Source organism: Suillus plorans, assembly GCF_016647745.1.
Source record: "Suillus plorans strain S12 chromosome Unknown HD556scaffold_68, whole genome shotgun sequence".
Lineage (NCBI taxonomy): Eukaryota > Fungi > Basidiomycota > Agaricomycetes > Boletales > Suillaceae > Suillus > Suillus plorans.
In genome coordinates this window covers 197,071-209,858 of record NW_024537452.1, presented here as the reverse complement: position 1 = coordinate 209,858, position 12,788 = coordinate 197,071, and the positions used below count along the sequence as shown (strand labels likewise).

General features: G+C 47.0%; 4 protein-coding genes across 4 annotated transcripts; 2 read left to right on the top strand and 2 right to left on the bottom strand.

Annotated features, from left to right (window-relative positions):
* Nucleotides 1-586: 586 nt before the first annotated feature.
* On the bottom strand, nt 587-3,306 carry HD556DRAFT_1447867 (uncharacterized protein; the record flags this gene model as incomplete). Its single annotated transcript, XM_041307349.1, has 4 exons — nt 587-1,237; nt 1,297-1,457; nt 1,512-1,928; nt 1,998-3,306. 4 exons carry the CDS (start codon nt 3,304-3,306, stop codon nt 587-589), a joined length of 2,538 nt encoding a protein of 845 aa, XP_041155698.1.
* A 176-nt stretch (nt 3,307-3,482) lies between these two features.
* On the bottom strand, nt 3,483-6,621 carry HD556DRAFT_1434027 (uncharacterized protein; the record flags this gene model as incomplete). The annotated part of the gene is made up of 17 exons (XM_041305287.1): nt 3,483-3,829; nt 3,890-4,268; nt 4,395-4,876; nt 4,925-4,936; nt 4,964-5,147; nt 5,193-5,281; nt 5,402-5,554; nt 5,642-5,723; nt 5,773-5,848; nt 5,885-5,903; nt 5,925-5,946; nt 5,974-6,063; nt 6,118-6,179; nt 6,204-6,241; nt 6,263-6,285; nt 6,325-6,374; nt 6,402-6,621. 17 exons carry the CDS (start codon nt 6,619-6,621, stop codon nt 3,483-3,485), a joined length of 2,328 nt encoding a protein of 775 aa, XP_041155697.1.
* Nucleotides 6,622-10,136: 3,515 nt separating this feature from the next.
* HD556DRAFT_1245112 (uncharacterized protein) lies at nt 10,137-10,400 on the top strand (the record flags this gene model as incomplete). The annotated part of the gene is made up of 1 exon (XM_041298507.1): nt 10,137-10,400. A coding segment is annotated over one exon (264 nt), but the record flags the coding sequence as incomplete, so codon positions are not given.
* A 736-nt stretch (nt 10,401-11,136) lies between these two features.
* HD556DRAFT_1403659 (uncharacterized protein) lies at nt 11,137-11,789 on the top strand. Its single transcript, XM_041303893.1, has 4 exons — nt 11,137-11,239; nt 11,288-11,360; nt 11,416-11,484; nt 11,534-11,789. The coding sequence occupies exons 1-4, from the start codon at nt 11,143-11,145 to the stop codon at nt 11,586-11,588; spliced, it is 294 nt and encodes a 97-aa protein (XP_041155695.1). The 5' UTR covers nt 11,137-11,142; the 3' UTR covers nt 11,589-11,789.
* The last annotated feature ends 999 nt before the right edge of the window (nt 11,790-12,788 follow it).

Sequence of the window (12,788 nt, the reverse complement as noted above, 5' to 3'; positions counted from 1 at the left end):
TTGAGCACCCAGAAAACCCTTATCTCCCCTCAACTTCTCAAAAACACCAAAAACTCAATAACTCCACAACTACTGCTCCAAATTCGATGAACCAGGGCTCAAAATGATCGGACGGATGTGGGGAATACGACCCTAAGTTTGCGAGAGATCCGCTCGAAAAACGCGTGGGAAAAACACCTATCAGTGCGCTGGTGAGGAGGACAAGATGCTGAAAAGTGGGAATTGTGGGAGAAGCTGGTAATGAATGACTGTGGTAGGATAATAGGCGAATTTGGGGGATGATTGGTGAGCTGGAAGAGCCTAGAAACACAAGAAACCCTCGCGGTGGGCTCCAGTTGAAGGTACAACAATTCAGAGAGTGAGTCTGAACAATGTTGGGTCTTGCAGAACCTAGCTGCTATTCGACCCTAAAGGGTTTCTGGACCAGGCTCAAGGCTCAGAGGAGAGGAAATATCATGAAAACTTGCTGAGTACTCTGACTCCTACTGGTAACTGGTGAAAAGATAACTTGCTTATGTAAGCTACAAAAGTGCCAACATAAGGTAAGGTAAAAACAGTCTCTACAAGCCCAGCCAGAAATGAATCCCTACATCGGCTTGGGTAGTATAAGGTCTGTCGTCCATCGGTGTTCAATAACTCGTTTCTTTGATGTCTCATCTACAGATGGTGTGTCTTCTCCGTCAGTACTGAGAGAGCTCGCTGATGCTGAGAGCCCCTGGAGCATCCATGTCGAGACTAAAAGCCCAGGGGACGGCTCATTCCACGGAAGGTTGGCAAGGTGTTTTTCCAGCATTGCAATTACATTGTTGAAACATACTGATACCGGATCTTTGATTAGGTTGTACCATTCCAATGCAAGCGGAAGGAGATCCCGGAAGTAAGGATCAAATTGTTTGGTAAGTTGCACGGTGTAGTGATCGGAATGGTAAAAGAACCGTGTTTTGCTGGCACTGCACTGCTTGTATGTCCTAGACCATTCACGTGTGATCCAATTCAAACCCTCTTTCGTGCGCTTAGGGAGAACATGCTTCATGCCAAGAGGGCCCCTGTACTCGATACAGGTCCAGACAAATACGTAAAACATCGATTCAAGATCATCCTTGTAGTCATGCTTGATCAGGGCGACTGGATATGGTCTCGAACCCGACGCACGCTTGCCACTGCGCTCATCTGATGTATCCGGTGTGTGAAGGTAAAGATTAAAAAGAAGCGACCACGACATGAAGGGTAATGTGCCCTGGGGTGATCAACACGTTATCAATACTTACTTGTGCCCAAAAGTAAAATAATACTCACAGTACCACCAACAACATATTGCTCGCCTTCTACAATATCAACCGCGAACTCCCAGTCTATCAGCATTCCATGGGAGCCATCACCATCATCCTCGATCATCGCATTGTTCAGACTAGCATCACGGTGGAGAACCTTGCGCTTTTCCACCGCTTGCCTCTGGACTGAAAGATAATGATAAGTACTAGTAGGACATTTATTTGAAATATATTACTCACTATTCACGATATCCCGTATTGCACCTAAGAACTCAACCTTTGAGCGGAATTTATGCAATGGTCGCGCGCGGGGCTTCAAGACCAGGCGAACGTGAATATGGAAGGTGTCCTGTATGCTACGTGGAAATTTGTAACGATACGCTCGCGTGTCCTCGACCTCGCCGGGTGCAACTTCGATGAGCCAATACTCAACAAGTTGAGGAACTCCACAGACCCCCTCCATCTTCTTCATCATGTTGATCTCATTCAGCACTGCTGTTTGGCCCCCGAGAACACAATGGTCTTTTATGATATACTCCTCGTCGTCCTTCCTGGCCAAGTAGCACACACTGCCACGACCAACGAGGCCTTGGGTAGAGAAGATGATTTCCAAAATGTTGTATGTGTTCTTATTGACACATATTTTGCCGATTGGCTCTAGAAACTGGCTCAGGGTTGAGAGGATTTTCAGGGACTTCTACTACAGGGGGTACATTGGAGGGTCACCAGCTGCGGGGGTGGGCACCATGTCCTCTGCGACGGCAGGAGGGAGGGAGAGCTCGTTCTCCTCGAGTTGGGAACTCTCAACGACCTCCTCTATCTGTGCACTCTCTATGAGATCCTGTCTCTTGGAAGGCAGGTCCTTGGTAGGGCGGGAGCCGGAGAGTTCGAGCGTGTGGTGAAGGGTGTGTTTTAGTATGCTAATGGTAGGGTCGAATCCAATGCACTCGAGATTCCCGAAGACAATGCATGAAAAAATGTGCAAATACTTATCAGGCTCCTTGTCGATATTAGTGCACGGACTCACGACACCACCGGAGTGGTCATACAAGTGGATGCGAAGATCATGGTACCCATTGCAGAGAGAGATAAATAAAGCGAAGCGTCTCCAGGGTTGATGCTTCAAAAGAAGGTAGGCTTTGCTGTCGAGAGTTTTTAAGAGGGTCTGGGAGGGTAGGTATGGACTCGCAGTCAGCTCACACACTGCTTTGATGGTGTCCCACCTAGCCTCCAAATCGTCAAGTAAGGTAAGGTCTGGTTTTCGCGCAATTTCTTCACCACAAACTGGGCGTGAGGAGTTTGCTGCACTCCACTTGCGTGATAAGTTATGTTTGTGAGTGAGATTAGGTTCCTTTAAGAGAAGGGCAGGGGTAACGGTGTTGAAAAAGGACCCGAAGATGGCCTCGGTTGTCGATGGTTTGGGTTCTGTTTCTCTACTAGTAGTCTCTGCCAAGTCTGAGGATGCTGATGCCAGTGCCTCTTCGTATCCGTCAGGAGATGTCTCCCAAGGGTCCCCAGAGTCCCCAGAATCCCCACTGACATCAGTCATGGACAACATAGGGTTGTCCTTTACCGGCGAGTCTGAATTTGTCTGATCAGTGGTGGACTCAGGCTGAGACTCTGACAGATCAGCCTCTGTCCTGTTATCGGCGACCAACACCCAATCTCCCAGCTCCTTGTTCGTGCCACCTTTCCTTCCTCTCACCCCACTACCAGCACAACTAGCAGATTTGTATGATGTTGGAAGGGCCCAATTCCATTGACGAGTTTGGCCATTATATAGCGGTACTGTGGTTTCCTCATCTTCAATGTCCAGAAAGGTGTTGGTCCTAGAATCGATGGGTATTTTTTTTAACGGAACAGTGAGTTCTTCTGCCTTTGGAACATGATCCGTGTAGGACCTGAATATCAGCGACAATAGATGTCCGAGCTCATCTTTGTGGTCGAGGTGATTCTCTTCAAGTATCAAGCGGCTAAGCTCCAAATCGGTGAGTTTATCCATGGTCGTTACATCGTGTACTGCGGGAGCTGACATGAAAGATGCTAGCTTCATCCCGAGGCCAACTGAATAGAAATGTCTGCCATTTGGCATGTTGTCGTAGTAGAGTTCTATGTTGGTATGCAGGAACAACTCATGGGAACCATACTACTAATGCATATAACTACCCTTTGACTACCTATACAAAAATGGCCTTATCTTTGTGCCAAATATTACCTTGAAAGCACAAAGAACGTGGTTTTGTCCCAAAACTCATTCAACCAAAACTCCGCGGCATGCTCCATGCTGTTGTATGCTGTTAAACGGACATCTGCAATAGCGCCAAAGCGCAGGATTAGGTTGATGGGGGCCCTCATTTGAGAGACAGGTATGACATCTCCCATTCGGTTTCCATTTGAATGCTTGGCTCGCTTGAGCAGATGCAGCTGCGTAGTTGGATCTCGATCGTTCGAGATGTCGAAACGTTGGACATAGGTGAGAAATTGGTCTTTCCATAACCATCGTGTGCTGCTCTTACCAATAGGTCGCATGATAAGTCTTATCTGGGCGACTGTGTGACCTGTGAAAAATGGGAGGTTTGAGATAAGGCATTTATCACAAATCAAAACAGAGATCGCACCAGAAAGACCACTGTTAGGCCATGTGTGGCTTGCGTCAGTCTTGAAGATGCTCGTATCATAATGGCCTAGGGTCCAGGGGTTGTTGGGTGGTGCACAATTCAGCATCTGAGCTGATCTAACAGCGTGAGCATCATATAGCTCCATCTCTTGCACACGAATTTTGAACCAGACTTGAATTTTGTCAAATGGAAGGATAGCGGTAGGCCCAGCCCTTCTAGGACCGCCTATCGCATGAACGTGTGCATGTCCATAAGTTGCCTCCCATTGGAGGAAATCAGCAATGGCTGGTTGTAAATCCGGTAGGGCGAATTTAATGGTGGCTTCATCAACAGTAATGTTCTGAATGGAGGGATCATACACAAGATGAAGGGCAGTGCGCTTGATGACGAATGAGCAAAGTGGTAAAGGCACTGAACCCAATTCTCAGCACTGGAGCAGCTTAGAAATTCCAAAATAGTTTGTGATTGGGCGTGATCGTGTTGCGCTGATGAGAATATCTTGCACATCAGCATCATCAACATCGGTATCTTCATCATCAGGATCTAAATCTCCAAGCTTCCCAACACTCTCCTCACAATCTAAAATGCCAGTAGCAAGCTCAAATCGACGACACTTTTCGGCACGATCAAGATATCGGCAAATCTGAGGGTTGTAGTTGTTGTTATTGGTTGATCTTGCGGGATCTTTTACCTCAGTGATGTGAGCATGTTCAGTAACGTCAGCAGACCATTGTCCTATGATGCCAGAGTTGCGAATGCTGGCAATGATGCTTTGCATCAGTTCCAGCTTGGGTATATACCATTTGTTGATGACTCTATTGCCACTCCCCCGGCGAACCCCAGCAGCAATGATTGCATCCTTTTTGGCATGGAACTCAGCTAATGTGCTTGAGATACGCTTCAGATTCTCCTCATCAACATGTGGCAACTGCACGAGATATCGGAATTGCATGAGTGCACGTACAGCAGCGAGAACATCAGTAGGTACTCCATCCGCACTGACGGCAATGATATATCATTCGATGTCCCATTGACAGCGCCCAGTGACTTGTTTCAGCTTCTAGATGCCTCCACGAAAGTGCCGGTAGCCAGTCATTGGCTGTAAGACAGAAAAACGGAAGTCTATCTCAGACTCTCCAACAGCACAAATGAGCCATTTCACGTCATGGTCATAGAATTGCTTGTGAATATGGTGGAGTGATTCCGGCGTGAAAAAATGGGAGGGTTCCGCTAGTAACCAGTCCCACCAGAACGGTTTCTCAACACCATTCAGTCAGAACTTCTGTGCTTCACGGAAGAACACCTCAACATCATTGGGATCGGCGCATGACTTTGCAACAGCAAGCTGCGCAAGAGTAGTCGATTTTGTCCGGGGTTCATGCTGGAAGGGATCTCCAAATTGCTTGTACATCGCCATAGTCACAGGCGATGTTTTTCCACCAACAGACGCCAGCATCATTGCTTCCGGGGTGTCAGCAATATAGCTTGCGAGAGGGGTGAAGCAGTAATGACTATGTCCGATGGGATCCAATAACATGATGCCTGATCGAGCAGCTTGCTTTAAAGGTTCAAGAACGATGTCGAGGCATTGGTGCACGAGGCGATCCTCCAACATGCCCCTCATTCTCTTCTTCTTATGGATAAACTTTGGAACGGGTAGTAGGGCTGTGAGAACAAAAGCATTGGATGACAATTTCAGTCATATTTTCATGTGAATATTTGCGAGGCTAATCAGGAGTGGATGAGCCACACGATCCCCTGTTAATGAAGTGATATTCGTCTTGTCGGAAGAAAGAATGGTGCCAAGGAGAGTCGCGCCACTAGGGATTGCCGACTTCGAGGATACATCAGCTGCAGACTTCGAAATTTGAGTTGTTACACACCTGCATGTCCCATGCGTCATTTTCTGTCATCCATTCAGTAAATACGCGACACTTCTTCTCCGTGGTGGTGTACACCCTGCGAGGCATGAGGTCGATATAGTTGTGGAATAACGGATGGTTGAAGATCGCGGCTATGCACTCGATAGGGTCACGCCAGTACAGAACCACAGGTGACTTTGTAGGGTGAGACGTTGGAATTACTCGAGACTGCCAATGTGGACCACTGGGCAGCATCTCTGCTCGACCCCGTAATTCTTTGGCTGAACGGAATGATAAGGGTAAATCCTTGATCTAAAAAGTCATATATTCAAGAGATGACAGCAAATTTGAAGTCCTGACACTGACCATTTCGAGTGATAAAAAAGAATCAATCTTCCCCATGCTCAGGCCTGAACGTAGCAGCCATGCTGCAAGCTGCCAATCTCTCCGACTGCTAAAAGGATAGTAAAGGTTTGTTTTCTGATGTATGCTATTTTTGTCGGAGTCAAACAGGCCTAAGAATGTATAGCCATCCTGATAGGCCAGAGGGGGATTGGGAAAGAGGTCTGTCACTTCACCAGTCAATTCACTATTGCGCTCACGCTCACTTCCACCTCCATGCACTCTTGACACATCCTCTCCTTCAGCACCAAAATCACCAAAGTCATAGAAATTGTCACTGAGTCCTTGAAAGGGTTCAACGTCCGAGCCATCTGCTGAGTCCATGGGATGATCTTCATTGGATAATGTGGTGGAGTTGATTAGGTCTTCCAACCAGGTGTTGCATCCAGACCGAGGTTGGCTCATGTGCCGAGCAACAGAGGTATGGTCTTGAAATGTTTTTCCACATGAGGGACAATGATGAGACATGCTATAGTACGACTCTGTATGAGTCAGTTGTTCGAGGGATATGCATAGTATACCTTCACGGCATTTCCCGATACCAACTTCTGCCAAATGATGACCATCGCTACCACTACTCTACGAAAATTATCAGCAAGCGCATCAGGCAAAGTGGACAACCTTGATCCACGTCGTTGGAAAGATGATGCAAAAACAGGGATGTGTGACTTGTACGAAGTTCTTGATGCTGTCAGTTCCACGGTAAGTCAATAACATTCATTTTTGAAGGCACCTTACATTTGAACAGTCGATACTGGATCCAACGGACTCTGAAGTGTAAGAGCCAAGCGCGAGGTTCTTGTCGTGCAAAAGGTGCTGGCAGAGTGTATACTGCATGAAAATGAAATCCAGGCCAGCTTGCTCAAATTTCAAGTCGACACCACGGAGAAGAAGTTAGACAATACCGACATGGGCTTGGGGTACATGAGAGTTGTCTTTAAGAAGTACGGCTGGTCTCATATTTCTCCTTTACCTCCAGGACACGGGAATCATCTACACGCTGGTAAGTTCGTGATATGATGGTGCCATATGGAGTCCTGACGAAAGTTGTCCACAAATTAGAATCTTCGAGGAGCTGTCATCACCTCACTCTATGGCTTGATTAATCTTCTGTTCCTTACACTTTCACATTATGATGGTCAGTTCTTGTATTATGGTGTCCTTACATGCATGATAGTGTACTATGTTTATGATATGTTGAATCATAAATTCTGTAGTAGACTCGTTGAACTTCAAAATGTCATATGCTTTCTTTCACCCTTAGCAAATTTAATGACTCGGCGCCGCTCGAGTTGAATTGACAAAGTCAATAAATACAATATTACTACTACACTTGTATAGTAAGTACTCAGTAGTAATAGTGCTAAGATGCAAGTTTGCTGCAAAAGCCTGCAGGTCCTGTAGAACTGTGAGCAGTTGGAGTAAATGTATACTTTGGGGCCACAGCTAACTGTGATATTTGTGCAAACTGTGGGGTCTGTGGTTGTCTGTGCAGAGAAAACGAATTTTAGACGTCTGTGGGAAATTTGTAGTTTACTGATGTCTTCGCCAATTTCATCAACGAAGTGGCGAATTGAGGATTGGTAGCTGTGCGCACGGGAGTGTGCAATGAGACGATGAGAGCATCAGAGCTGCACAGCATGACGGGGTGGACACAATTGACACCAAGCCGGTGGCTATTCGTGCTTATATATGTTAGATATGAGCGAACGTGTATTGTAGAAGTCTTTCTCATCCAATGAGCTACTGGCCTGGCGGAGAAGCTTGCAAGGATCATTGCGATCTGAACAAATATAGCTAGATATAGAATGCATTCTATCAATGAAGATGTGCCAGGGTCACCCGGTATCCTCGCGTCCTCGTCCGCAACGAGAACGCGGTGTACAAAATATGCACGTGATTTTTATCAATGTTAGTGTTTGCTTCCGAATTAGTGATGTGCACGGCCCGGCTTCAGGCCGTGGGCCAGGCCAAGCCGGGCCTGAATAGGCCAAGCCAAGCCGGGCCAAACTCACGGCCTGGTGACGGCTTTGGCCTGGCTTGACATTATGAAAAGCCGAAGCCGCCGGCTCGGGCCGCGGCTTTTGAAACTGTGCCTGAGCCTTGCAGCGCCCAAGCTCAACTGAGAATCTGGTTTCTATCTCGTCTTGTTTTAGCTTTTTAATCACTTCCATCGTGCTTCACGTCTCTTAACTATACCAACTATCGACATCAAGCTGTAGAAACCAGCCAAGATCACTCCCTCTTTGCAATACCCTTCTGGCTTTCTGATTCAAGTGTCCGTCACGAGTGTGTGTATAGATCTAGTACGCTCATTCGTCCTTGTAACTAAAATCTGAACTTACTATCATATCTATTAAAGGCCCATCATGGCTCAATCAGGAAGACACTGGCACCCCAATCCACAACTCATGCAGCAACATTCTATGCCACAGGGTTGGCAAGGCACCTGGCCCCCACCAGCTGGTGTTGCTCTTCCTCCAAACTTTCCTGGTCCACCATCCATGCCGCCTGGCGCCAACACTCACCCACATTGGAAAGCTGGCTTTTGGCAGTATAAACCTACCTCCAACATGAATGGTGCAGGTCCCGGTGTTTACTGGGCAACCGGCATGAGGTGGGCTCGGAATGTCCCTGCTAACTTTAATCCTTACAAGCGCGTCCCCCGTCCTGCAAGCCCGAGCTACTGGAGGACACAGCTCTCCGAAAATGGTCTTGGTTTTGGAGAACATGGTCCCTGCAAGGTGTGTGCGTGATTTGGCCTCCAAACTACGTTCGCAAGATGGAAGGCGTATCGAATCTAACATACGCATGTCTGAACTCGGTACAGTAGCACTCTTCCTTTAGAGTCAAAATTCACCACCGCAACCCTCACCCGTGCACTTGGATCCAGTGTTCCCTTTCTACTCATGCATCTCCCTCCACCTCCGTCAATCTCTTCGGGTAACGCATGTCACGAAGAAACCGCCACTCTCGACTGCCGCGATTTATCTGCAGGTGAGTCATGTGGTTGAATCCTGGTTTCACAACGACCTGCTCATGCTCACTTTGTCAGAATCGCAAATTCCCTACTCGAGCCGCGGCTCAGGCCAGAGCCGGGCCAAAGCCAGCCGTCATTTGCAGCTTTGGCCCGGCTTGGATTTTTTGCAGGCCAGAGCCGTCTGAAGCCAGGCCAAAGCCGCGGCTTTTGGGCCAAGCCGGGCCGGAACATCACTATTCCGAATCAGCTCCGCAAGAACTAACAACATTGCGCCTACGACGTTTCCGAGTTGAGATAAGTTCAACTTAGTGAACGTGACTTATAGTGGGCCCGTTACGTATCCGATAATCACCACTAGGGTTCGGGATAAAACTCCTTGCTAATTAGCGTGTTATTAACTAGCTAATAGCCTGCTAATAACTCGTCCCCCAAAATCACATGGCTAATAATGTTAATGACTCTCTAAGCCGACCCACCGGCTAGCTTCTACTGACATATCATTGACTTATTTGGGTCAAATTCGAAAGAGGGCAAACGGAAACATGATGCAATGAACAGCTTACTGTCAACCAACATCAGGAAATCATGAGTTTACTTAATCCTTACTTTTTTGAACTTTTCCCACTTATTTAAAATGTACCTACTTTTTTTCTGAAATTTGACAACTGTTTCAAAATTGAGTATTCCAATATGTTTGTTGGGCCTGAGAGACATGTTTCATTGCATAAGAACAACAATTAGTGACTAGTATGAAGTTTAAGTAACACATTAATGCTGATGATTTTCTTTTTTAAATGTTCTCTTGAGGTGCTATATTGCAAATTGAGAGTTCAATAATTTTATAGCACACATTTATAATGATGGCTAACAGATTCTGATAGTTCATTTGGGACAAGGTAATGATTTAAGAAAAATAAGTAGATCCATTTGAAATAAGTGAGAAAAGTTTAAAATAAGTGGGAAAAGTTTGAAATAAGTAGGAAATAAGTAAACTCATGATTTCCTGATGAATAGCCGTGATGGTGATGAAGAGATTGAAGAAGACGAGGCTGGTACTTGGTTGGATGATGTGCAGGAGAGTTCCACGACACTCGACGACATTGAATTCGATGCAGAACCCGAGATAGACTTGAGTGTTGATGGGTTCCTTGTGGTGTTGGCTGACTCGGCTCCTGACGGCGCAGGGAAGAATAAGGGTAAGGGTAGGGCTGAGGAGATACAGGTGCTTGATAGTGGTGATGACGAGTGGCCAACGGAATGGCCTTAGCTAGTCTCTTTTCTGCGCTGGCTAATTAGCCAGAGTTTTTAGCGACTTCTTAGCTGGCTAAAAAGCGGTGTCACGTGACTGGCTAAAAAGCAGCTAAAAAGCCGCTAGTTAATAAGACCCTCGAGCCTACCTGGCTAAAAAGCTTGCTAATATTTGGCCGAATAGTTTTATCCCGAACCCTAATCACCACGTTCCTGCAAGTAACTGACAAGTCGCGCCATTTCTCCCCTTTAGTCTCACCAGCGCAAACCACATGACAACAGTCATTCCTTCTTAGCGGCCATCTCCCTTTTTTATCTACCGAGACAGCTTCGTGTCTATCTCCGCGACCACTTAATCCATGAGTTATTTTTCACGGAATTCAAATTGATTGGGCTTTATACCAAGATTGGCTACCGTGCCATCTATTCTTGCGATTGTAAGTTCGTGCATATCATATCGTACGCCCACTTACATACATCAGTAGGTCCCTCAGGAGGACAACTTCTAAAAGTGTTGATTCGCGCACACAGAAGAACCATGTTTCGGTCCGATTCCATAGGCATCGCATAAAAAACTCAATTGTTCATCAGGCTTCAATGCATCTGGAATCTGGATATATGGTAAGTTTGGTTGTTAGTTTCGCATGCCAGTGCGAAATCCCTCATATAGCACTCCTTCTTTCCATCCTTATACGAGCATCTCTCCCTCTCCGTGCCACAATACTCACAGTTCATCTTGCCTACCTTTTGTCTTAGATCGAATGTCAATTTCTATCTGTCCATCATGGTCCGAAAACATGAAAAATCAAACGCCATGTGAAGTGTTCCAGACGGTGAACAAGAGGTGCTCATGTATATGTAAGCCCTCTTCAACGGTTTCATGGGTCAGCGCTTAAATCACTCTAGACCCTATCATCTCCCCCGACTCTTCTGAGCAAGCGTTTATCCCGAGTGGCTTAAATGTGACTGCATGCACATGGTAGGTTCTCAGTGCACATATATGACTTTGTAAATAACGGTGTCATGATAAACAGTTCCTGGGCGAGTTACAACCTGTTTAGCGCCTGTATGTTCTGTACTTCTTCATCACCTTCACTAGTGAGGTAAGTCTTTCGAGTTTATTAGATGTATATATGAGCCAACAGAGTGCAGCTGGGATGAGTGGATAACCAACTGTCCCACAAATATAACGTCGACAACAACGTGAGTTCAACTGGTATGACATGGCCCCTGATGATCCGATCTGAAGCATCTGTCAAAGATACTTCCCTCCGGATGCAGGAGCGCTGCCTTACAATATCTCGATGCCTTGTTACGCGGGCTCCAATCGTACGTCCGTAAACCACTGACCACTAAATCACCCTTTCATGGGGACTGTCCCGCAGCTCAAAACTGGCCAAATGGGACATTTAGTGCAATAGCTGCATCTGATATTGCTGCCATATGTATGTCTACCTTGTTGAACCCACGAACGCATGCTGACTTCAATAAGCACACTCCGATTTGACAGGAGCCGCTGGTTCCTGCGCTTCAAATACATCATCAAGTTCATCATCAAGCTCATCATCAATCTCATCGTCAAGCTCATCATCAAGCTCCCATAAACCTCCGGTGGGCGCGATTGTTGGGGGAGTCATTGGGGGAGTCCTTCTGCTGTTTCTGGTCTGTGGTTGTGCACTGTTCTTTGCATATCGCAGACGCAGAAGGGCAAGACCCTCCCCTGAAATTACTCTGTCGGACAGTCCACGCTTGAACGATAAGTCAGCCAAAGACGTGTATCTGTCTCCTCCGAGTCCACATGATTCGCTATCTTCACCAGAATCTCCCAAGGCAGCATTGGTCGTTGATTCTGGGGGGAAGCCCACGTGGGCGGGAATTACAGACGCGCCTCCGGTTGCCACATCGCCTCGTGAACCGGCAATCGACGATGCTCCGGCGGATGGTCTTTGTAGTGCCCCTGATTCGCACAAAGCACCACCAGGACAGACCGCTGGGGTACGCGCTTTGCATGCGAGCCCGGTTACAGATCAAAACGTTCAAGCGATTGGTGTTCACGCGGGGGCAGATCACACTGAAACAGCGATTGCTGATTGCACTCCTTTACAAGAACAGTCTACCGCAGTGGAGTTTGTGCGGGGAGATGAGATCACGGTTCCAACTCTAGAAGGAGCGATCGAAAGCGTTCCCTTGAAGGCGGATGTCACAACGTCTCACGAAGACCATCCATCGCGGGCACTGAACTATAGTCCAGCACCTACAGAGGAGCTTCTGACCATGGCTCCAGTGTTAGAGCCGGAGGGTATCGAAGATAGCAGGGGGTACCTCAGCGATAACAGTGTGTTCCTAAGCGATGATAGGGAACTTAGCGATGGCAGGGAGTCCCTCAGCGATGGCAGGGAGTCTGGAT